Source organism: Balaenoptera musculus, chromosome 8 (genome assembly GCF_009873245.2).
Source record: "Balaenoptera musculus isolate JJ_BM4_2016_0621 chromosome 8, mBalMus1.pri.v3, whole genome shotgun sequence".
Taxonomy (NCBI): Eukaryota; Metazoa; Chordata; class Mammalia; order Artiodactyla; family Balaenopteridae; genus Balaenoptera; species Balaenoptera musculus.
Window position 1 is genome coordinate 55,685,639 of NC_045792.1, and position 24,978 is coordinate 55,710,616.

General features: G+C 48.5%; 1 protein-coding gene across 1 annotated transcript in view; it reads left to right on the forward strand.

The window, feature by feature from the left end:
• MAP6 (microtubule associated protein 6) overlaps nt 1-24,978 on the forward strand; it is an 86,890-nt gene that overhangs the window by 48,383 nt on the left and 13,529 nt on the right. Inside the window, exons 2-3 of the mRNA XM_036862707.1 lie at nt 9,915-10,128; nt 12,230-12,426. Of these exons, the coding sequence (XP_036718602.1) occupies nt 9,915-10,128; nt 12,230-12,426 (411 nt within the window). The remainder of the gene's footprint in view (nt 1-9,914; nt 10,129-12,229; nt 12,427-24,978) is intronic.

Here is a 24,978-nt window from a genome sequence, read left to right on the forward strand (position 1 = left end):
CTATAAGATTCCCTTTCACACAAAAGAAGCTGCAAGATGCATGCAGTACATACACACGCATAGATCATAAAGCTCCTTTCTTGACCCAGTCATCTCTGGCGGGAAGAAGCAGTCATCCACTCCCCCTAGAAGGAGGGAGAAGCCTCTCTAAGCCCCCTGCACCCCACCAGGCTCAGGGATGTTCTTTTCTTTTTAATCTACAAATCCTACTTCCTTTAACCAACTCCTGACGATAGCTTAGCAACCGACAGCATTCACTGACTGCTTCCACCTGAGTTCAAGAAGGAGCCTGCTTCCCTTCTTCTAGAACACTTTAATATAACAAGCGTGGACACGATTTTTGAACAAAGACAATGTTTCCATGGCAACATAAATTACTGATGAAAATCTACAGGAAGGTTTTAAACCATTAAGATTTAAAAGTGTGGTTTTCTTCCTTCATAAAGCAGTTGAGGAATGTTGTTGAAAATTTCGTTGTCAAGAGAATTGGGAAAGAAGTATCTTTCCCAAGGACTTAGACACATAATAAATATATCTGGGGCTTATGGGCAGAGAAGTGGAATTTATATATGATTGTAGTTGGCAATAATCTATTATTCTAAGACTCCACTTCTGTCAAGAGGTGATTTGTACTAATTAACACATGTAGATATTCTTCACAGCAGTAAAATTGTCCTTCTATACTTCTGTTTCATTGTTTCTTGTAAATGTCAGGCTTTTCCAAATGAGAAATGAAGGACCAGCCTCTATTCTCTTCTTTTACAACACCGTCTCTCCAAGGCCAAACCCTCTGTGCATTCTCCTGATGCCTCCCCCCTTCCTCTTCTGGGACCTGGCTTCATCAATCACCCAGCTCTCGCCTGTCTTCAGTCTCTCCCTCTGTAACTGCTCTTTCAATATCTCCCCCTGAGTCACTGCAAGAAAATGTGCTTAAGTGGGACAAGGCCTTAAGGAGTGAACATCTGCTTATAGTGGGCCCTCAGTATTGGAGATTCAATTAATCAGGCATTCATCGAACACTACTTTGTTCAAGTCTAACGTGAAATGCATTCAGAAATGAACCTGCCACTGGAAGCTTCTGTCCAAATTTTGTCCCCGTTGGGCACCAAACTGTTGACTGCAGTGGTCAGAGAAAACAATAGCTGGACAGATATTTGATGTCTGTGTAATTGTTCAGACCTTCCCACTAACTGCAAGGTCAGTGAGGCTGGAGCAGCATCTGGCTTTCACACTGCATTCCCAGCTTCGTGACTGCAATGGAGAAGACGTTCAGTCATTCTTCTTGAGCACGTGACTCTGTAATGAAAACCAAACACATTATGATACAGTTATCCACCACAGACTTGGTAATTCTGATGTTCAGGTCTTCTGCAACTAATACGTTCTCATTTAGCCCCACATCAATCCTGTGAAACAGGCCTTGAGCAAATCCTTTCCAAATGAGCTCACTGAAGTTCAGAGCAAGTGAGGGACTGACTGGAGGGTTAAAGCCAAGATGGCACCCAGGTTTATTTTATTCCAGAGCCTGTGTTCTTGCCAGGGAACCACCGTCTCTCTTCTGGCCCAGGTTCTATGCTTGTTCCCACCTCCCTGCCCTCGGCCTGTGCTTCCCTGAGCCCTGGCATGTGCTGTGTGCACTGAGGCATCATTTTCTCCTGTGAGGGCCTGAGTTTCTTTGTTTCTGCTTGTGACCAGGCCCCCAGGCACGTATTTCTTAACCAGCTTTGCTGCATAGGAGGCTTTGCTACCTCTAGCGAAGGCTGCAAAATGTTCCCGCTCAGGTCCTTACAACCCGAGGATGACCGTCTCTATTCACTTGATGCCACAGCTCTGCTGGGAACTTGAACTTCCTGCTTTCTGCTCACACCAGTGCTCTCTGCCTTGCTGACCTGAACCCTGGGTTTTTAAAACTCCTTTCGATGGGAAGAATAATTTCTGATTGGGGTCTGTATTAGAATTTATTGCTATGTAACAGATTACTCCAAAATTTAGCGGCTTAGGCCAACAAACGTTAATGATCTCAGACAGCTTCTGAGGGTCAGAAATCCAGGAACAGCTTAGCTGGGGAGTTCTAGCTCAGGGTCTCTCGTGAGGTCCCCTGAACGCTTGCCTGGGGCTGAGGGTCCACTTCCAGGATGGCTCACTCATATGGCTTTTAGCAGGAGGCTTGGTTCCTTGCCACATGGACCTCTCCATAGGGGCTATTTGAGTGTCCTCGTGATGTGACAGCATGCTGTCCCCAGGCTGAGTGATCTAAGAGAAGGAGAGCAAGGAGGAGGCTACAGTGGCTTTGTGGTACAGTCTCGGGAGCTACATACCATCACTTCCACCGTATTCTGTTTGTTGGAAGCAAGTCACTGAGTCCAATCACATTCAAGGGGCGGGGAATTAAACTCCACCTAAGGGAAGAATGTCAAGGAATTTGTGGACATACTGTGAGAAGTGGTATATATGCCATGAGATGCTCGTGTAGCAACTTTATGCCCCCTCCCTGGCTGGGGCAGCCCAGGGACTTCCTGTTTAGCTGTTCACAGGGGTGAGGCGGAGGCTGCATTCTGAATCCCTCTCCAGGGCACAGTGAGGAGTACACAGATGCAGAAAGCCAGTCCTGACCTTCAACAAGGGCACAGCCTGGGAGGGAAGGAAGGTATCTACACAGGTGGCCTAGGACAAGCTGGAGGACAGTGAGTGCTACCAAGAGATGAAGGTCAGAGGAGGAAGGCCTGATTCAGCAGTGGGCCTGGGGACTCCCTGGAGGGGAGAGCACTGGATCCTGGCACGGAAGGTCATGTAATGCTTCAGCAACTGGAGGCGTGGAGGGAATAGCGTGCCAGGAAGGGGAACAGCACAGCAGGAAAGTGCAGCCTGTGTCTGGGGAAGGGCAGTGTGGAGTCCTCCTGGGCAGAGTCGGTGATGGTACCTGTGGCACAGTGTCGTTGTGAGGACAGCATAAGACAGCGCAGTCAAAGAGCCTGGCACACAGAAAACACTCACTCAGTGATGATGTGGACGACTGATGAAGACAGAGAAATGAGGCTGGAATGGTCACTTGGGGCCAAGTCACAGGGCTCTGCCTATCATCCTAAGGAATCGTGACATGTGGCAACTAGAAGGGACCTTCGCTGGGACTTGGTCCTTTAGGACACTGGGAACTGCTAAGGTGTTCCCATAGGGGAGAGTGTGCTCACAGCCGAGCAGATTTATCCTGCAGCATGTCTTGGGTGGGTCCAAGTGAGGAGATGGGGACCAGGATCCTGATGCCATGGTCCAGGGAGAGGAGGTGTTGAGGGCCCAGGTGAGGTGGGCACAGGGGCTGGACAGGAGGAGGTGAAGGTAGAGCATTTGTTGACTCCTTTAAAAACTCTGCCTGGTCAGCACAATCCAAAAGCTCTACTTCAGCAGCTGCTCTAAGCGTGACTATGCTGTGATTTGAAGGTCCCGAGGGAGCAGCCCAGGAACATCTTGTCCACCAAGTCCCCACACACCGAGACGGCTCACACCGGGCCTGGCTCCGCCATCCCTGGCTGGGGCCCGGGGGCCGGCCCAGGCTCCCCTCCATAGGTTTCCCCAGCACACAGGGGCCATCAGCAGAGTCCTGTAAGGAGTCCTTATGCCCAGACCTGAACGTAGCAGTGGAGCCACTTCTCTGTGCAGTTGACTCACCCACAGAGGGACATCATAGTCCCAAACCCATTCTCTGCCCCTGCAGGGATTATTAGGACATCAGTGATGCCCTAAGCCTCAAGTGATGGGGTCCATCTAGGGGACAGTGGGGCCTTGGCAATGTGGTTGGATCATCCTATCCCCGTGACTTCCTTACATCCCGATACAGGAGAAGCCTTGGCATGAGGAACATCTCTGGGAGGCCAGCGCAGCAGCCTGCAGACGTGGATCCTCCCAGTTTGCCCAGAGCCTCACTGTGGTGTGTACCAGACAGGCTGAAGGGCAGTGCTTTTTTGTGTTTGCTGCCAGGATCCAGAGTCGCTATGAGCTTGAGGTGGGTTACACCCCCACCCCCAAGTGTGGAGAAGCGGACAGAACAAGGCCTTTGAGTCAGGCAGACTGCGGTCCAGTAACTGCCTCACCACGTACTGGCTTGTACTGGCTTGGCTTGGTGTCCCTTCACCTCTCCGTGCTCAGTTCCTCACACACAGCATGGGGTGAATAACAGTGACCACACAGGGTGTTCAAAGGCTAAAGTAGGGTTAGATTCTTAAAGGGCTCAGCCTTTCAACAAGTAGGTGCTGGGCAAGTTTTTGTTAAGTTTTCCTCTCCTTCCCTGTCCTGATTCTCCGTGCTCCCGCTGCCCCCAGCCAGCCCCTTTCCCACCTGAGGCAGCTTCGCTCAGCAGGGGCGCTAGGTGCCTCCTGTCAATCTAGGGAGGATGGATTCTGTGGAAACTTGGGTGACTTGGCATGTTTACTTTCATAAGGGAAACTCTTCCCGACACGGACTTAAGACTTGCGGCTCATGGGTTTTAGGGGGGTGGTTTAAGCAATAATAGAAGCCCCACGTGTGAGCAGCCTTCCATGCTTGAGCAGCCTTCACAAGTCTCTGTAGTAGAACAGAACCCTTGATTTTCTTTGATTCTCCAAATGTTTCTTGGATGTTTTGCTCTATGCTATTCAGGGCAGCAGGGAAACACAGATAAACAGAGCTCAGTTCCTGGTGAAAAGGGCCTCTGGCTAAGGCAGGAGACAAGTTTGTGAGACCATCATCATTTCAGCATGATGGGCACCGGATAGAAGCATAAGATGTTCTCTTGCCTCCAAGGAGCAAGCGCTGCACCATCTGGGCAGGCAGGAAGGGCTCAGGAGGAGGGCCAGTTGCTGACCAGAAAGGAAATCAAATAACAGCTGTTTCTAGTAAATGCCTACTGAATGTCAAACCCTTCAATCCTGAGAGGAATGTAGGAAAGATATGGAGTGTGCCTCTGAATGATGGCCCAGGGGGAGGGAAGGGCCCTGGCGGGCAGGTGGGGACTGAGGTCCTCGCCCAGCCAGGCCCCTAACCTGTAGTCTGACACAGGGTAAGTTAAAGGATATCCCTCTGCAGCCACGCAAATGAGATTGGACTTGAAGGAGAGTTCTGTCATGAATTTTCTGTTATATATCTTATCCCTCGAGAGAGACAAACGGACTCATGAAAGAATTAAAGAATGTGAAACTTCTAGGTAACCACAAAGTTGGATAGTACAGTAGAGGGTCCAGGAGCCAAGAACTGGGAGACTTTGGGCTGGGTAATCCAGGAGGGCTTCCTGGAAGAGGAGAGCCCTGAGCTGGGCCTTGAAGAATAACTAAAATTGGGACAGTCTGAGAGGAGGAGGACACCGTCAGTGGAGGAATAGGAATAGAGCTGCCTCGCTCAGAAGTGTTCAGCGGCTCCCCAGGCCTCCCACTAGCATCCAGGCATGGCATTCCAGGCTCTGTACAGCCTGCTCCTAGCTCCTGCCCACCCGGTCACCTTGCCATCCCTCCAAGAGCCCCACCCTCCAGCTCCCTGAGCGGTTCAGCTGCTCTGTGAACCTGCCCCAAATACCTCACCGCTGCCTGATTCCCCCCACCCACTTCTCTATCTGCATCCTTCAGTGCCGCCTTCCCCACTTCACCCTTCAGAATAAAGCATCCTTTCCCCTCTATCCTTCTGAGCTCTGTCCCATTTGCTTCATTCTGCCTTTTCTTAGGGTCACACATGGACAGACCCTGACTCACTAAACTGTAGAGACCTCAACCTTGGCTTCCTCCTCTCTGTGGGCCACATGCCATGGCCATGGCTGGAGTTTGGCAAATGCCAAACAAATGAATGAATGAATGATCAAGCTGAAATCTGATTGCACAGAAAGGGGAGTTGATGGTTACAGGGGACCATGAACTCATGGCAAAAGGAACTGGACATGACTGACCTGAGAGTGTGGTCCATACTGCTCTGGGAGGAGCATCTCAGGGCTGGGGAGCTCAGGTATTCTCTGTCCAGTCTGTGTCATATAAACCCTCCACAGCATTGCAGACAGCAGGACAGAGCTTGCACAAGCATCTCCGGTGAGGGCCGCCAGCACGCTGCAGCTCCAGCACGTTGTCCGAGTGCAGTGGGAAGGATGTGGGCTGTGGAGCCCGACTGACCTGGGCTGAGAATCAGCTCTGCTCTTTGCCAGCTGCGTGGCCTTATGCAAGCCGCTTAACCTCTCTGAGCCTTGGTGACCCTCTTTCATAAAAGGGAAATAATACTGCTTCCTTTCAAAGTTGTTGTAAGGATTATAGAGAATATACAAAAGAAAAACAACCTTCCAGCTTACAAGAGGTGACTAATGAATGGTACATAATTTTTTTATGACATATGATTAATTGTTCCATGTGGCTGGGGAAGGTTTTGTGGAGAGTTCAAAGAAAGTTCTAGGTAATAGAATTTGGGTTTAAACCTAACAGCCTGTTTTAAGTACAGTGAAATTATTATGGGACTCATTAACACATCCCATGTGAAGATGATGTACCAAAGTTGTTCAAGACCAGGGTGACCAAACTGTCCCCACAAGGACACGTCCCATGGATAATGCTCACAGAGAGACACTTGCCAACCCACAGGGGCCGCTGCAGAGAGAGAGAGAAAGCTGCAGAAGCTGGCCTGGGAGAAACGACCCAGAATCAGTGCTTAGGGCCAGTGTATACCTATCTCAGCCCTCATTCTGCAAGCAGGCAGGCAGGCAGGGGTGGGAGCAGAGAATCCAGGTTTCTGCCATCGTATTTTGGGAGGCAGGTTGTTACTGCTTTGGCTACTGGGAGATGCAGGCCAAGTATCAGGGCCCGAGGGTGGGAGGAAGGAAGGGAGTCCTGGCGCCTCAGGCAGGTAATGTGGCCCGAGCCCCAGAGGCAACCCAGGCCAGCACTGGGTCTGTGTGTAGAGCAAAAATGGCTCATAAGTCGGGTCATGGTAACTGGTTGAGGCTACAGAGGTGAAGCCGGGGGGTTGGGGGGAGGAGGGGAGGAGGGGAGGAGAGGATCAAAAAGCAACCTTGAAGCCGAGTGGGTGGCTGCCATTAACAGAATCAGGAGGGTCTCAACCCTCCTCCCAAACCCCCTCTCTTCCCAGGTTCCCCGGCTCAGGGGGTAGTGTCCCCACCCACAAACCCAAATATCTCTCCAAGCCTGGCCTCCCTCAGCTCAGCCATGTTCGAGTCCCGCCCATTTCCCTCGACTCAGTGCCGTGTTCCGTCCCCACTGCCACGATCCTGGTTCAGGCCTCCGCTTTCCTCCCGGCTCACTGCACATCCCTTCTGGCCTCCCACTCCACCCCTCCCCCTCTGTCCCCATTCGCACTGCTACCAAAGTTCTCTTCCCCAGGAAGAATCTGGCCACATGCATCCATGGCAACTCCTTGTTACACTCCAGACCATCCCCTTGGTGTGGCTGGCAGCACCTTCATGACTTGCCCAGCCTCTCCCGTCCTTCCCCACCAAGCTTCAACCCAGCCGCCCGAGCTGCCCGCAGGTCCTCCTGGGGGGCCGGGCCTCTCGTGAGCCTCTTTGTATGTCCCCCATTCTGCCTGGAAACCCGCCCTGCCACGTTCGGCCAGCCCCCTGTCAACCTCCGTGACTCCTTCCAGAACCCACCCCCCAACTCCTGGGCTGGTGCAGGAGCTCCTCCCCTGTGCTCCCCACTCCCTCCTCCTTCATGGAGCCTATCTTATAGTCCTGGAGTAAACTCCAGTCCCTCCCTCTCCCACACCTTGAGTTCATCCTGCCAGGCAGACCTTAAGCACTCAGTAAATGTTTTATAAACGAATGAATAAATGAATGAATGAATGAGTGCAATGGAGCAGTGAGGGAATCCAAGAGGAGAAGACAACTTGGCAGGGGAGACAAGATGATTTGGTTCTAGGGATGCTGAGTTTGAGTTGGTGGGGCATTTAGAAGGAGGTCCAACTGCACTGGAAAGGCAAGTCTAAAGCTTCGGGAGGATCTCTTAAGAAACTGTGGTCAGTCTGCTCACACGTGAGCCAGTGCCCCTCAGGAGCTCAAATGACCAGGATATGGCTCAGTGTTACCAAACCAGCTTTATCAACCCAGAGACCCTCAGAGCCTGAAGGACATTGTAAGGACATTGTCTGGTCAATTCTTTCTTTGACAGATGAGGAAACTAAGGCTCAGAGAGGGGAGAGACCTGTTCAGCATCTACCTAGAGGCAGAGCTAGGGCTAGAATTCGTGTGTCTCCTTGGCAGCCTGAGCTCTCTCTACCGTCCTCTGTGGCCTGTTGTTTGTGGTACTCATGTCTGAGCCCTGAAGGAGGGAGTTACCATGAGGATGAGAGAGGGTGCTGGAGAGCCTAACTCCACAGATATTCGTACACTGGCTCTTCCTTTCCCACAACACAGCTTCTCATGGCCCCAAATGAGGGGAGACCTGATAAAGACCTCAGAGCCACAGAGCTTATGTATTGAATGTCTTGCACTCAACAAACAGGATGGACCCTGTGGCCTACATCAGCAGCAACATTTATTTTACCGTGTTTTGAACACTGTCACCATCTACTCTCCAGTCCTGTAACAGATCAGATATGGCTGATTGGAAACCAGGAGCGAGATTGCTATGAACAAGCAAACTGACACACTGACTCAAAAGACACCAAATAGGGATCATTTAGGGTAAGGACCAATAGCCATTCACACCAAACCCACCAAGACTCTCTTACACATCATGTATCCCAACACAAGTCCCCATGGTGACATCCAGTTGTGTTCAGTACATTTTGCTTATTTATGATCTGCAGGCATTTAGACATTTCATAAGGATTTTCATCTAAAGTGATTGAGATTGTTAAGGTTCAGGTAGCACAAGAAGCAAGCCCTCTGCTATTGAAGAGAAGTGTTAACTTTAAAGATTCAGGGTTACAAAGCATCTTCATCATGACAAAGGAAGGAACAGAACTGGCATTTATTTATTTTTTTGATGGTTAGTTGTTGTGTTTTTTTGTAGAGTTCTTTTTTTTTTTTTAACATCTTTATCAGAGTATATTTGCTTTATAGTGGTGTGTTAGTTTCTGCTGTATAACAAAGTGAATCAGTTATACATATACATATATCCCCATATCTCCTCCCTCTTGCGTCTCCCTCCCACCCTCCCTATCCCACCCCTCTAGGTGGTCACAAAGCACCGAGCTGATCTCCCTGTGCTATGCAGCTGCTTCCCACTAGCTATCTATTTTACATTTGGTAGTGTATATATGTCCATGCTACTCTCTCACTTCGTCCCAGCTTACCCTTCCCCCTCCCCATGTCCTCAAGTCCATTCTCTACGTCTGTGTCTTTATTCCTGTCCTGCCCCTAGGTTCTTCAGAACCTTTTTTTTTTTTTTTTAGATTCCATATATATGTGTTAGCATACGGTATTGGTTTTTCTCTTTCTGACTTACTTCACCCTGTATGACAGTCTCTAGGTCCATCCACCTCACTACAAATAACTCAATCAGAACTGGCACTTTTTCGTTTGGCCACAACGTACCAGGCACAACGTCCAACACATTGTCTCATTTAACAGTCACAGCTCTCTAACTTCACACACAGCAGCATTCGGTCATACGTGTTGAACTCATAAATGACTGAATGGGTTGAGTTTTTTCAGCCTCATTTTAGGTATTGTGAAAATGAGGCCTAAAGATGAGAACTGCCTGTCCATGGTCACACAGTGGGAGCTGGGAGCCCGCGCTCTTTCTCTGAAGTGCTCCTGCTGTTGTCACAACCTGCCTTGACCGGGCAGGAAGGAACACTTACCCTTACGCAGGAGGAGAGTGAGTTCACTCTTCAGCCACACATCAGTCAGCACGACAAGCACTAACTGAGAACCTGCTGTGCTGGCCGCCCTGTGCGAGAGCACTGCTTCTGGATATACGATGTATCGTATCACTTAGGCTTTCTTTGATTTGCAGGAATGAATTCAGAGCATGGACTGACATCAAGCCTGTGAAACCCATAAAAGCCAAGCCCCAGTACAAGCCGCCAGATGATAAGATGGCTCATGAGACCAGCTACAGCTCCCAGTTCAAAGGGGAGGCCAATAAGCCAACCCCAGCTGACAATAAGTTCATTGATCGCAGAAGAATACGCAGCCTCTACAGTGAGCCCTTCAAGGAACCGCCAAAGGTGAGACTGAACTTCTGGGGACCCATCAGCACTGTCCGGCATGGAGGGGTTAACTGCAGCAGAGATTGGGGGGCGGGGAAGGGGGTACTGCCAACTCTGGCCCCGCCCCCAAGGGCTTCTTTAAAGCCCCTCCTTTCCTTCACAGCACACAGAGACAGAGGGGCTTCTTACCCGGGACCTTTGCTAAATTCAAAGTGAATTTTTAAAGGAACATTACCTAAAATGAAAACAGCTTAAAGACTGGTAGGTTTCCAGAGAACTAGCTTCTGATTTTGAGAAACCCCCCCCAAAAATCGCAGAAAATCTCACATGAGCCCTAAATCCCCTTGTCTTAAAGTAACTGTGCTTTTGCCCCTGAAGTGCTGACCCAGCCTTGGAGGTTTCCTTGCCTGACTCCTTTCCCACCCAGCCCCTGCCTCATCCTCAGCTCCAATCACTGGACACTTCTTGACCTCCCAAATCCCTAAAAATCACCTGCCTTTTGTTATCCTTTCCCTCCAGCCAGCAACAATTCTCAGTCTGTCACAATACACCTGTCACATCAGCTTCAAGATGTGTTCCAAGTAATTTGGTACTATAATAAACAGTTTGTGAATGATTTTCATTTCTAAGTAAGTTACAGTGGATTCAGGGATTTTCCAATGACAACAGAGCTTTGCCTTATTTGCATCGCAATATGCATTCATGAGAGGGAGAATCATGTTGGAGACTCCGCTGCTGGGGCAGGAATCATACATGCCATAGCTTATTCTATGATGTCAAGCCATACGGAATTGTGCAAATATCAGCTCTCCTCTCTATAATAGCAGTAAAAGTCTGAAAACCTAAGAGCCTTTGCTCTGCTTTGCCTTAAAGTCTTGCAGTCAAGTGGAGTCTCCTCTTTGGCCCAGGACTGGTTTACAGGTAAGGCAACTACCCAACCCAGTTTGCCTGGACTACTCCAGATGAAGCATTGAAAATTCCATATTCCATGAAAGCCCTCAGTCCTGGGCAAACCAGGACGATCGGTTACCTTATTTACAGGTCAGGGGTGACTGAAAACCCCTAGACTTCATTGAGTGGATGACCCAGCCTGTGAGGCCCAACATCATCTCTGCCCACCTTCCACAGATGAAGTAGGACCCAGGACATGGGGTTGACTTTGGACAAGAGAAGATTCAAGTAGAGGAGGGAGGGAAGATTGGGGAAAGTAAATCCAGAGGTGGGTGGGAGGAGGGTGGCATATTGAGGGATCATACCCAGTGGCCCAGAGTTCTTGAGAAAGAGAAGGAAAGACCATCTTCCAGGAATGAGGGGGCAGAACTAGCAGGAGGTAGCTTGGGGAGAGTGAAGTGGGCTTGAACAGCAGCTCTGGGGAAGTCCGTGTGGGGAGCCAGCCAGAGGGGAGGAGGGGATGGCTGGACAGCGCTGAAGGCCTCACTGGGCGAGACTGCCCGCCCAAGCCTCTCAGTGAGGACGTTTGTCCACAGGAGCTCAGAAGCAGGAAAGGCCGGCTCCTGCTGCGGTAGTAAACCGCCCAGAATCTCAATGTCTTCCATCAGCAGAGGTTTATTTCTTACCAGTACGGGTCCACCGTGGGTGGGCTGCAGCTGTCTTCGTAGGCACCTCTTTCGTCTGGAATTCAGGGTGAGGAGCAGCCTCTCTGTGGCAGAGGAAAGGGGCACATTGGGAAGCACAGGCTGTGACTCTTGATCTTCTGTCTGGAGGTGACCCGTCACCTCTGCTCACATTTCATTGCCTAAAGCCACTCACGTGCCTGCCTGAGTTGAGCAGGATGGTGAGGTACACCCCTCCCACGGGGAGGGGCAGCAGGGAGCGCCTCAAAAAACACAGCCCACCTGGCGTGGCCCGGGGCGAGGGCTGGCAGCGGGGGCCAGTGTGGCCGGCGAGAGGGCGGCCGGAACGGCTGAGCGGGGGCTTCAGAGGGGAGACGCCGGATGGCCTAGCGTCACTGAAGAGGCTTTACATGCCATGCTCCTCAGAGTCCTGTGCTGTTAACTGTTATCCTTTCACTAATCACGTCTTCTCTCTAAATTCGCCCTCCTACTCCCTCCCCTTCTGTGTTTCTGTTCGCCGTCTGTCTGTCTGTCTCTCCGTGCAGGTGGAGAAACCTAGTCTCCAGAGTTCCAAACCAAAAAAGACCTCCGCGAGCCATAAGCCCCTGAGGAAGGCCAAAGACAAGCAGGTGGTGTTGGGCCGGGCCACCAAGAAAAAGAGCGCGGAGGGCGCCAGCGCTGCCCCGCCTGCTGACAAGGAGCAGAGCGCAGAGATGAACAATAAGCTGGCTGAGGCTAAAGAGTAATGCACTGCACTTCCCTTGCTTCTTCTCTCCTTCTTCTTTCTTCTTTTTCACTAACCAACAAAAAAGGCCACAAAATTGATTAGAGGCTTCCCATCTGCCTGGGTCCTGAGTGTCCTAGGAGCTCTTTGGTTTCTTTGAACAGACGGATCCTGTTTCAGAGACTGGGCGGCTTGCCTCCCGTGCAGTTCTAGACCAGGTCTGCACCACGGGCCCCTGGACCAGCCAGAGCCTGTGTGCAGGGCGGTGCCTCCTGGCGGGAGAGAATATACCCACCGAGGGAGGCCCGGGGACCACAGGGGAACCGTCCTGGCGGTGCTTAGACATGAATGTAGGGCGTCCTCCTCCTGTTCCTCCCCAGTGTCTGTGCCAGTGATCAATTTTGAACTTTAGGTAAAAGTGTTCTTTTCCAAAATTCATGCGCTCTAGAAGCTTGACCTGGGCTTCGGCAATTGACAAAATTTGTGGAAATACTTAACAAGCAAACAAAAAAATTCTGGCCTTCGTGTCAATAAAATGAGTTGTGTCTGTTAAGTTTAAGTAATTTTTTCATAGACTCTTCTGTTAGAAACACGTGACTGCATTTCGTTTCCTATCAGTGGGCTTTAAATTGTATACCAAGTAAATGATGCGCCACTGATGACCAAAACTAGGCCAGGGCAAAAAGGTTAGATGCTGTAGGTACACTCCAGACATCATAGGAAGATGACAAAAATGAGAAGATTGTTTTCCTGTTAACTCTCCGCCTATCCAGTGCTGCGGATTTTGCAAAGTGACTGGTTACAGAGGAACCAGGAAGAAGGTTCAAGGTGTAAGGATAGTGTATTTAGAATGTGGCTTTCTGGCTTCTGAGAAACACACAGCAGGAAGCAGATGTAGTGGCTACAGTGACAATGTTTACTATTCCTGCCTGGACTCTTCTTGCTCTGTTCCTCAGAGAGGACAGGAGATGCTGAATTTCAGGTTATGGGAAATTTCTATGACTTAGCCTAAGACGAGGAAAGTTCCCTGCTATGTGATTAGCAAGCATTTTTGACCTCATTTCTGAATAAAAGCAGCTCTCCCTGTATTGTGTGTCTCGTGTCTGTGTGGCCAAAGCTGCCAGTGGCAGTGCCACCTTAGTTGTGCTAGAGTTGTGTTGTAGGCATTAGTCAGGGAGTTGTGGAAAGACCCCACGTACCTACCAGAAAAATTACGTTTGCAAACCCCGTGGCGGCGTGTAGGTTGCTCAGTACTCTTTATTTCTGATGTCCCCAGGGTGCTTCCTGTCGCCGGCATTCTGAAATCGCTGGGCTGTTGTGTGACACCAGCCTCTGCTCAGGCGTACTTTTCTTTTGTAATAAAAGTGGTAATGAGTGAAGTCCTCACAGTTCCCTACCTCAGAAGTCCCATTAGGTCCTTCAAGTTGGAGGAAATAGAGCCTCCACAAGCTCTCTCATCTTCTGACCGTTCAGGCAGCAAAATCCCCATTTACACCATTTTATTTTGTCACCTTTGGGCTGATTGAGAAGTCTCTTGCAAATTAATTGAGCCTGTGCTATGCAGGCCCTATTTCCTAAGAGGACAGAACCTGCAGAAATGAAGCGCTTGGCCAGGCCTTTCTGCCATCTTCCTTTCTGTCCCAGGGAAGGAACTGTGAGGAAGAAGTACCGAGGAAGGTAGAAAACGTTAGTGAGTTTCAGTGTTTATGAATCACAGATTTTGATGCCTAGCTGGAAAGGGCTAGAGTAGATCTCGGTACTGATTCAGGTATTTGCTAGCTGATCTTAACAATAATCTCATGCTGAGAGCTCGGTCAGCATGACCTTAACTTTGTCCAGAGAATCTGCCAACGTATGTTCGTTCTCTTGAGATCTGGCATTCGTCAGACATGTTGATATTAACCACGATTTGGATTTCTCCGTAGAATAGTCATCTATTTTTTGCAGATCAACTAAATCAAACTTTACGACGCACAGGGGACCATTCACTCAACATTCGCTTATTGGATGCCTGTGTGCCCGACACGGGGCCAGCTGTGGTGGGTAGTGTGTATAAATGTCTCCACCACAGCACAACCAGGATACGTAGGACTTCACCCCTGTGTCTGATTCAAGTTTGTGTTGCCCAAATTGTAGAGTTTCCCACCCACCTTGTGGCCCCAGGCACTGAGTTTCTTCCCTGCCCCACCTGACGCTTTAGATGACCTATAGGATGTCTTTTCAGGCCTTTAGTCTCCCCATCTTTTTAGTGCCTCCAACTGAGAAAACCCTGTTGGTAGTTCGCTTTGACTCTTGAATGTGTCACTTCACTGGCAAGAAACCTCCTTTGATTTCTACTGTTTACAAATAAAACTCAGCCGGTCTCGTTCTGCATCCCAAACGCGCTGACTGGAACTGATTTCAGTTTCACAAGCAGTGTTTTAGTGTTGCCTTTCTGAAGGTGGCCAAGCTTCAAATGCCTGTTCGCCCCATTTTTGTACACTTCCCTGTGGTTCCCTGAACTCCCCTGACAAAAGAGCTAGGACTGAAGCTTTCTCACCTTCTGCTTCACTCACCTGCAAAGATGATCCCTAAAGCTGTGCGTTGGGTCCTTAAAGCTTTTTGTTATCCGCTGGTGCTCCCATTATGCCTTTGCCTCTCTCAAGGCAGACCGGAAGCGTCTAATTACGATTTTGTGGCCTGGGTTTTGTTGCGTACCACAGATTGTCTATGTATGTGTAGCGCACACCTCTCTTGGTGCTATTTCATTCCTGCTGTTAGTAAGAAAATGACAAATATATTCATGTATAGCCAATTGATTGTGACGTGCTTGTGGTCTGTGCTTGCTCAGAAAAACAAACAAACAGTTTTTCCAATTATAAATAAATGCTAAAGACGAACACCACTTTCTTGATCTTATTTCCTTGGTAAGGCCCAGCTGAGTAGGTGAAGGAACCAACTTTTGCCATCTGAGCCGCTCTCCACGAGCTGAGCTGCGCCCTGCAGTTTCTCTGGGGTTCTCCATAACGCAGCTTGACTCTTTTAGATACTTGCCTCTCAGATACTAATTGCAAGCAGTCAGAGCTAAGTGTTGGGAAAGGCGACGATGGACCAGGAGACCCAGTGGCCAACAAGGTAGTGTAACGATCTGATCCCATGTTGCTGGGGGTGAGTGGCCAGCACCACCTCGCCTCAGCGGGAGGCCGGCCCCCTGACCTCCACCCTCTTCCCGTCAACCCGCAGGACTGTCTGTTCTGGTTTTTCTCCTCCCAAGAGATGGCAGAGATGCCTTCACTTATTTAATCTGGTCACTGTGGAGGCTCCACGCTCAGGGGCTGGCTCACTGTGTGGGTGATGGCGTGACAGTCGGGTGTGCGCCTAACACGGGGGTGTGGAAGCCGCCGTAAGAGAGCCCAAACAAGGTAACGACAGGCCAGGGAGCTGGGAGCTCAGATGGAGGACAGGATTCTTCCCACTGGGAGTGGGGAATCTGTAGTCTTCACGGGGGGGAACCTTGGAGAGTGGGTGGCATGTGGGTATGTGGGGCACGCAGGGGCAGGCCTACAGGCAGGAGAGCAGAAGGGTGGGCACCTCAGAGCCAGGGCCGAGGGTGCCCACTTTGATATCCTTCTGCTGGAATGGGAGACAAAAGATTCTATACTTTGGGATCCCGCTTCCTTTTGCCAGTGCGTGTTGATTGAATACCTCTCATGTGCCAGGCATTGTGCCTGGAGCAGAGAACCAGGATGGCTGAGACCCCACCTCCAATCACAGTGAAACATGAAGAAGGAGTCTGTTCTAGCAGATTCTGTGGGTCAGGGAGGACCTCAGTGGATGGGCAGGTGGCGACCAAGTGAACAGAGCCGGGGGGCGGCGGCCAGTCATGCCAGGCAGAGGGGCTGCAGGAGCAGAGATGTGGGAGCCCAATGCCAGGTGAGCTCAGTCCTTGGGAGGGTCAGGATGCCGTGGATGTCCTGGTGCCGTCGGTGGTGGGGGGGGGGGGTCACTAACCAGGGTCTCCATTCACACCCCCAGCTGTACCCCACCTGCGCATGCTCCTGCCATCGTGCTTCTCACCCTCACCCTCAAGCCGGGCACCAGCCACAGGTCCTCTCTCGCTCTAGGCTAGGAGCTCTAGGCTGGGACTCATTCTGTTGCTGGTTCTCAAAATCTGGGCTTTGAGTAGGAGCCGTGGTAGGAATAATCAAGGATCATGTATGTGGAAAAAAACACTATATATTTGTTTTCCAGATGAACAGAAAGCATTCCACCCACCTGCCTGCTTTTGTATGAGGCAGAAAATGCAAAATACTGTCCAATAATAAAACATACATAAAAGTATATTATTTAGCTCTCTTTTGATCAGTTAAGAATTGTTTGATCAAAACTAGGGATTGAGAGAGATGAAAAGACAGGAGAGGTAGAAAGAGAGGCAAAGAGAGAAGACACACAGAAAACACACATGTATGAAGGCACTGAGAATAACCCAGGAGAAGGTGAGACGCACTCAGAATCGAAGGGCAAGAATGGGCAGCGGAGAAGCAGGAAGGTGGGAACCACCCAGTGGTCAGGCTCACCCGGAGCCTCAGCCTCGCGTCCGCTGTGCTCCCTGATGCTGCCCAAGCCCAGGAGGCAAATCTCCACCCATTACTATCATCACGTCCCTGAAACAGCAAACGAAGTTAAAACCAGCCTCTAGTTTTAAAATAGGTCCCCACTGCCACATTCATTATAAGCGTAGTTTAATCCTTCCTTAGAGTTTGTGTTCTTAGTGAAGTTCTTCCCTCATATTTTTTTTCCCACAAGGGTTTAAAAATGCACAGCCTGCTTCCCAAAGATTCAGGGAGTGTCAAGTGCAGGCCCTCTGTGTGCGGACTCCCTCTAGGTGTCGTCATGGTTTCAAGGCCCTCTCCCTGCTAAAATGCTTAGAGCAGTTTACATTTTCAGGACCCCAGGTACAAGAAGTTTCTTTCAGGATGTAGACCGTGGACCATCTACAGTTAAGGGGAGACCCTACAGCAGCCCCACCTGAGGCCAACAGGGCGGGGACAGCTGAGCCGAGACAGGAGAGGCAGCTGTTTCAAACCAATGGAAACAACCCTCCTCGGCTTCCCCTCGTGCAGAACCCGGCACGTGATCCAAAGCTCTCCATCCCACTGCCACTGATGCATCGACCCTCATGACACCTAGACCACCCTAGAATAGCTCTAATAACAGAGCTGCCATCCTTACACATTTTCTTCCTTAGCATGTGAATACGGGTTAACAGTGGCGGTGCCCTTAGGCCTTTACCAGGTTCGTGGATGGAAGTCGGTGGCAGCTTCGCCAGTCTGTGTCTTTCACTAAACACAGACTGTCCTCCTCTGAAAATGGGGACACTAATACCCACCTCATATGAGAGGAGTGAGGATGAAGTGACTTGATGGCTATAGGGAACCCATAGTGGACACTAAATAGAGCTCATTGCAGGCCCCTCTGCCTTCCCTGTACAGTACTTGAAAGGTCTGTGTTCTCTGTCTTTCTGATAGTTACTCTGACAATATATGAAGCTGATTGAGGCAAACACTGATCAAGAAGAACACTTTTAAAGAATCCCAGCTACTGAATTACCTTGAGTCCACAAACCTAAGCAATAATATTCTAAGAATTTATAACTACTGAATGCTTACGAAGCCTTTCTTTCTGTGCAGTCCCACTGAGCCCTCCTGATGTAGTGGAACAGGTGTTTGCACCAGGTGACAGACAGGAGAGGGAAGCTCAGAGAGGAGGGTGTCTGCCAGCTCCACCTGGGCTGCTTCTCCCCTTCACCCAAGGGAGGGGGCCGGCCTGAAGGGAGTCAGGTTTCAGACAAGTTGGACTCCTAAGCTATATCCTCACCTCGAGGTGCCCTGTCTGCTTGGGCAAACTGCAGGCTAACCTAGGATCCCCTTTAAATCTTGGGAATCAGATACAAATGAGGGGAAGTAAGAGTTGGGTCAGGTTTTCACACACAACTAGCTCAAACATCCTGAATGAATTGACCGATTGTCTCAGCCAAATATATAGGTTTTCTCCTTTGGGTGCTAAATTAACTGACTGGGTTATTGAATATAGAATGATCCAACTGTTTTCATTCATAAGAAATATACTTGGTACTAGAGATACCAAGATAAAACAGGTGCCCAAACCTGACACTGGAGGTGTTGGATCAGAGACCGCCATCTTGTGCATTTTATTTCAAACAGTGGAACCGAGCTTAACTCTCTGTCCCTTGTCCTCATATAAGTGGCCCTCAGTCTCTTGTTAATTTGGTATTGTATATATCTATTTCAACCCGGACATCTTACCTGGGGCCAAGGGAGCTTCAGATGCTGAGATACACAAATTACTGCCACTGGTACTGGTTTAAGCTGCCAGAGGGATCTTTAGAACACGCAGCTCTGACCATGTCACGCCCTGCTTTAAACCATCCGTGGGTTCCTCTCTCGGCCTGCAGAAGCTTATGTCCGCTCAGCGCACCATGCTGCTTCTCACCTCCATGCTTTACCCACGCTGCCCCACCTGCTCAGATTGCCCTTCTCCTGCTTCTCCACCTGGCTAACTCATCCTTCAAGACTCCGCTCAGGGGACAGCTCCAGGAAGCCTTTCCCGCACCTCCCAGGCTGGGTAAGATGCTCCCTGTGTGTTCTTCATCGTGGAACTTAGCACACGTACTGTGTCATCTGCTCATATGTGTGTGTGTGTGTGTCCCCCACTAGACTATGCTCCCCCAGGGCGAGGACCCTGTCCTTCTGCTCATCTTTGTAGCCCTAGCTTCCAGCCCATTGTCTTCCACAGATAATGTCTTCTAAAGTGTTTGCTGAATGAACAGTGAGCGAATGAATGAATGATGATATTCACCATCTGTCTCCATAGAGACCACCGAGCCTCCGCAAGGCTTTATTCTGCCTAGTAACTGGCTCTGCTCACAAGACAGGGGTGGTTTCAAGAAAGGTCATGGCAACGGCTGAGCACAGAGGAGTCAACCGCTGCTTTTATAATGGCCAGCCTCTGGGCCAGCCTCCTTTTTACGTCGTGTGGCCACTTTTTCTAAACAGTCCTGACTTCATAAAATCATAGACTCGTGGTTAGAGGGTAATCTTAAGAGGCTGGCTGAGCCCAGCCCCTGCCCAGTGCAGAGCTGCTCACTCCATGATGGCAGAGGCACCTCCAGGGGCATATCTTAGCAACAAGGGCTGGGAATTAGAGCCAGCAGGCCTGGTTCTAAATCCAAGCTCTACTAGTTACTAGCTGTGTAACCTTGGCTGAGTTTCTTACTTTCTTTGAGCCTCAAAGAAATAACAAGAATACAAGTATCAACCACTACCCAGATCTATATGACTCCCAAATTCAGAAGGTAGGAGTTTGGTCAGCAAGGAATATAGTGTGACCCGAATCTGTTTGGTTCCAGCGTGTGGGTAGCAGGTGGTAAGAGGTCTGATCACAGAAAATCCTGTTTGTGATTCAGAGGACTATTATGAGGGCCCCCTGAGGATGCATACGAAGGCCTCTGTGAACTGTAAGTGGAACGCCCTTGTCACAGTTCATTTTATGGGTAGTTTGCTGACCACCACTTCCCAGTTACTTACCACCCTTAGTCCCAACGGAGTGGTGGTGGCTGGAGCTACACATGGCAAAGCCACTCTCTCAGCCACGCAACAGCTTGAGATGATGCCCCTCTAGTACTGGCTCTCACTGCCCCCTCGCCTTCCCAGCCCTTCCCCAGCCCCTCCTCCCTGAGCACCTTATCAGTCAGCCTCCTGGTGCAGATTCCATTTCTGCAATTACACGGTCATTTTCATTGATCCCCTCTGGACACACCAAACCAATTTCTGATTAATGGCTCAAGATCCCATCCTTTGCTTTAGATGGGGTGAGGGGAAGGACAAAGATTGATTTTGCAAGTTCCAGGTAGACAAGAACTGAGCCATTACTGTCTGGCGGCCTTAATCCAGCACTTCACTTTATTTTTTTTTAACATCTTTATGGGAGTATAATTGCTTTACAATGGTGTGTTAGTATCTGCTTTATAACAAAGTGAATTAGCTATACATATATATATATATCCCCATATCTTCTCCCTCTTGCGTCTCCCTCCCTCCCACCCTCCCTATCCCACCCCTCTAGATGGTCACAAAGCACTGAGCTGATCTCCCTGTGCTATGCGGCTGCTTCCCACTAACTATCGGTTTTACATTTGGTAGTGTATATATGTACATGCCACTCTCTCACTTCATGCCAGCTTACCCTTCCCCCTCCCCATGTCTTCAAGTCCATTCTCTAGTAGGTCTGCGTCTTTATTCCCATCCTGTCCCTAGGTTCTTCATGACCTTTTTTTTTTTTTTAGATTCCATATATATATGTGTTAGCATACGGTATTTGCTTTTCTCTTTCTGACTTACTTCACTCTGTATGACAAACTCTAGGACCATCCACCTCACTACAAATAACTCAATTTCGTTTCTTTTTATGGCTGAGTAATATTCCATTGTATATGTGTGCCACATCTTTATCCATTCATCTGTCGATGGACACTTAGGTTGATTCCATGTCCTGGCTATTGTAAATAGAGCTGCAATGAACATTGTGGTACATGACTCTTTTTGAATTATGGTTTTCTCAGGGTATATGCCCAGTAGTGGGATTGCTGGGTCGTATGGTAGTTCTATTTTTAGTTTTTAAAGGAACCTCCATACTGTTCTCCATAGTGGCTGTATCAATTTACATTCCCACCAACAGTGCAAGAGGGTTCCCTTTTCTCCACACCCTCTCCAGCATTTATTGCTTGTAGATTTTTTGATCATGGCCATTCTGACTGGTGTGAGGTGATACCTCACTGTAGTTTTGATTTGCATTTCTCTAATGATTAGTGATGTTGAGCATCCTTTCATGTGTTTGTTGGCAATCTGTATATCTTCTTTGGAGAAATGTCTGTTTAGGTCTTCTGCCCATTTTTGGATTGGGTTGTTTGTTTTTTTGATATTGAGCTGCATGAGCTGCTTGTAAATTTTGGAGATTAATCCTTTGTCAGTTGCTTCATTTACAAATATTTTCTCCCATTCTGAGGGTTGTCTTTTCATCTTGTTTATGGTTTCCTTTGCTGTGCAAAAGCTTTGAAGTTTCATTAGGTCCCATTTGTTTATTTTTGTTTTTATTTCCATTTCTCTAGGAGGTGGGTCAAAAAGGATCTTGCTGTGATTTATGTCATAGAGTGTTATGCCTATATTTTCCTCTTAGAGTTTTATAGTGTCTAGCCTTACATTTAGGTCTTTGATCCATTTTAAGTTTTTTTTTGTATATGGTGTTAGGGAGTGTTCTAATTTCATTCTTTTACATGTAGCTGTCCAGTTTTCCCAAGCACCACTTATTGAAGAGGCTGTCATTTCTCCATTGTATATTCCTGCCTCCTTTATCAAAAATAAGGTGACCATATGTGCATGGGTTTATCTCTGGGCTTTCTATCCTGTTCCATTGATCTATATTTCTGTTTTTGTGCCAGTACCATACTGTCTTGATTACTGTAGCTTTGTAGTATAGTCTGAAGTCCAGGAGTCTGATTCCTCCAGCTCTGTTTTTCTTTCTGAAGATTGCTTTGGCTATTTGGGGTCTTTTGTGGTTTCCATACAATTGTGAGATTTTTTGTTCGAGTTCTGTGAAAAATGGCCAGTGGTAGTTTGATAGGGATTGCATTGGGATCTGTAGATTGCTTTGTGGTAGTATAGTCGATTTTCACAATGTTGATTCTTCCAATCCAAGGGCATGGTATATCTCTCCATCTGTTTGTATCATCTTTAATTTCTTTCATCAGTGTCTTATAGTTTTCTGCATACAGGTCTTTTGTCTCCTTAAGTAGGTTTATTCCTAGATATTTTATTCTTTTTGTTGCAGTGGTAAGTGGGAGTGTTTCCTTCATTTCTCTTTCAGATTTTTCATCATTAGTGTATAGGAATGCAAGAGATTTCTGTGCATTAATTTTGTATCCTGCTACTTTACCAAATCCATTGATTAGCTCTAATAGTTTTCTGGTAGCATCTTTAGGATTCTCTATGTATAGTATCATGTCATCTGCAAAGAGTGACAGCTTTACTTCTTCTTTTCCGATTTGGATTCCGTTTATTTCTTTTTCTTCTCTGATTGCTGTGGCTAAAGCTTCCAAAACTATGTTGAATAATAGTGGTGAGAGTGGACAACCTTGTCTTGTTCCTGATCTTAGAGGAAATGATTTCAGTTTTTCACCATTGCGAATGCTGTTGGCTGTGGATTTGTCATATATGGCCTTTATTATGTTGAGGTAAGTTCCCTCTATGCCTACTTTCTGGAGGGTTTTTCATCATAGATGGGTGTTGAATTTTGTCGAAAGTTTTTCTGCATCTATTGAGATGATCGTATGGTTTTTCTCCTTCAGTTTGTTAATATGGTGTATTACATTGATTGATTTGTGTATATTGAAGAATCCTTGCATTCCTGGGATAAACCCCACTTGATCATGGTGTATGATCCTTTTAATGCAGCACTTCACATTTTTAAAAGCGTCATTAGCAGGATTATCAGATTCATGGCAGCTCATCGAGACAGTCAACTATGCCCCTGACTTTGCCTTCTTGGTATTAAAACAACCAAGGAAGCTTTTAAAATATTTATTATACAAATGGGAATTTATTTAGTTCTTAGCAGATTATATCTAGAAAAGGTATTTACCAGCAAAAAGGAAAAAGGAAAAAGCAGGGACTTCCCTGGTAGTCCAGTGGTTAAGACTCCGTGCTTCCACTGCAGGGGGCATGGGTTCGATCCCTGGTCAGGGAACTAAGATCCCACATGCCACGCATGGTGTGGCCAAAAAATAAATAAATAAAGTTAAAAATTTTTAAAGAAAGAAAGAAAAAGCAACAACAACACATGGCAGAGAACAAAACTATCTAGCTATGTACTGCAACCATCTCCCTGTACTTCAGGAGAACACATCTTCCCACAGGGAACCTGGAGTGGTGGAGAAAAATCCGAACTAGGAATCTGCCCCAGCTGTCTGGTGCCACTTTTGTAAAATGCAGAGGTGGCACAACCTAGGGGAAGGGAAGGAGCATTTATTTGACCTTTACACACTTGTTCCCATTTAATCCTCACAATAGGGCTAGAGAATCTGTTGTAGGCATCATCCCCATTCACAGATAAAGAAGTCAAGTCTAGGTGATTAAATAACAAAGTCACACAACTTGTAAGTGGTGAGCCAGGATTTGGAGCCTGGTTTGGGTGACTGAAACCCATTCCTTGTCCAGTACTTGGGACCATCTCTAGGATTCCTACTGTAAAGAATTCCTGAAAAGGCAGTCTCTTCATCCTCTCTCTTCCTTGCTCCAAAACCTTCAGTGACCCTAAGTATTCTCATCATCTTTGGAAAGTGAGTCAGATGAAGGTCACAGATGCTGAGTTTGATCAGCACAGTTACTACCTCCTACCCACCCCACCCAGAATTAAGGCTTGTGGTGGCAGCCATGTTTCTAGCCATGGTCCTAGCTGCTCTTCCTGTGCTGATGAGCCACATCTGGGTGGACTCCCTGTGTAGCCCCGGGCTGGTACACTGACTGGCAGCCATACAGGTAGGGTTTACAGGTGTGGGTGCAGATGGGCACTCTTAGACCAGGAGGCCCCTGTTTTCTGAGACAATCTTCTTTGCCAGGGTCTGCTGAACACCAGGAGGTAAACCAGGGAGGTCCTTGTGTAGTAGATGCGGGAAGGGCTGAGGCAAAGGGGCACTGGTTGTTGGAGTCCCAGAGGGGCAACTCTCAGGAGAAACAGTTGGGAGCTCGGAGCTGGGGACCTGCAGAGGTCAATGGCTCCAGCCTCCTGGACCAGGCAGAACCAGTCAGAGTCATGTCAAGTCAGACCCAGTTCAGACCTCTGCAGACAAATTTGGAATCTCTATAGTTGAAGTCACTCCCCTGAGGGATACTGTTGTAGAAAGGAAAGAGCTTGACCGAAAGTCTGTCATCCTCAGTTAAGGTCTTGACATTGCCACCGACTCACTATGTGACCCTTCGGAGCCCCGCTTCCACCTCTGGAAAATGGGGGCACGAGTGACCCCTGTCTGCCTGGGTGACGGGCTGCTGTGAGAATACGATGTGCCACATTGAATGTAAAGTCCTCTTAGAAAACCATAAAGAGAGGTTACAGTTTGGGAGGACAAAAAGGTCCTAAGGCAGTTAAGAATAGGAAAGTATTTGTGTGTCTTGTAAATGCAGTTGTTAGAATTTGATCTTGTGTGAGTTTTTTTTTTTAAGCTTCCCATTTGGGGTGGAGGCCGCCTGTATGTGCCAGCCCTATGCCAGGGCGCTCTGGCTCTCCACTCTCATCAGTAGCCTGGCACTGAGTAGGCATTTATTAAATGTTTGTGGAAAGATGGAGGGAGTAAAGAGGAGGGGAGGGCGCAGGGTGGGGAAGGAGAGAGGGAGGGAGGGAAAGAGAGAGGAAAGAGAATGAAGCAGACATGGTCTCTGTCCTAAAGAGCCCCAGTCTGGAGAGGCAGCTACAGAACGGTTGGCAGCTCATCTGAATGGAGGCTGCTGTGATGGGGCGAGG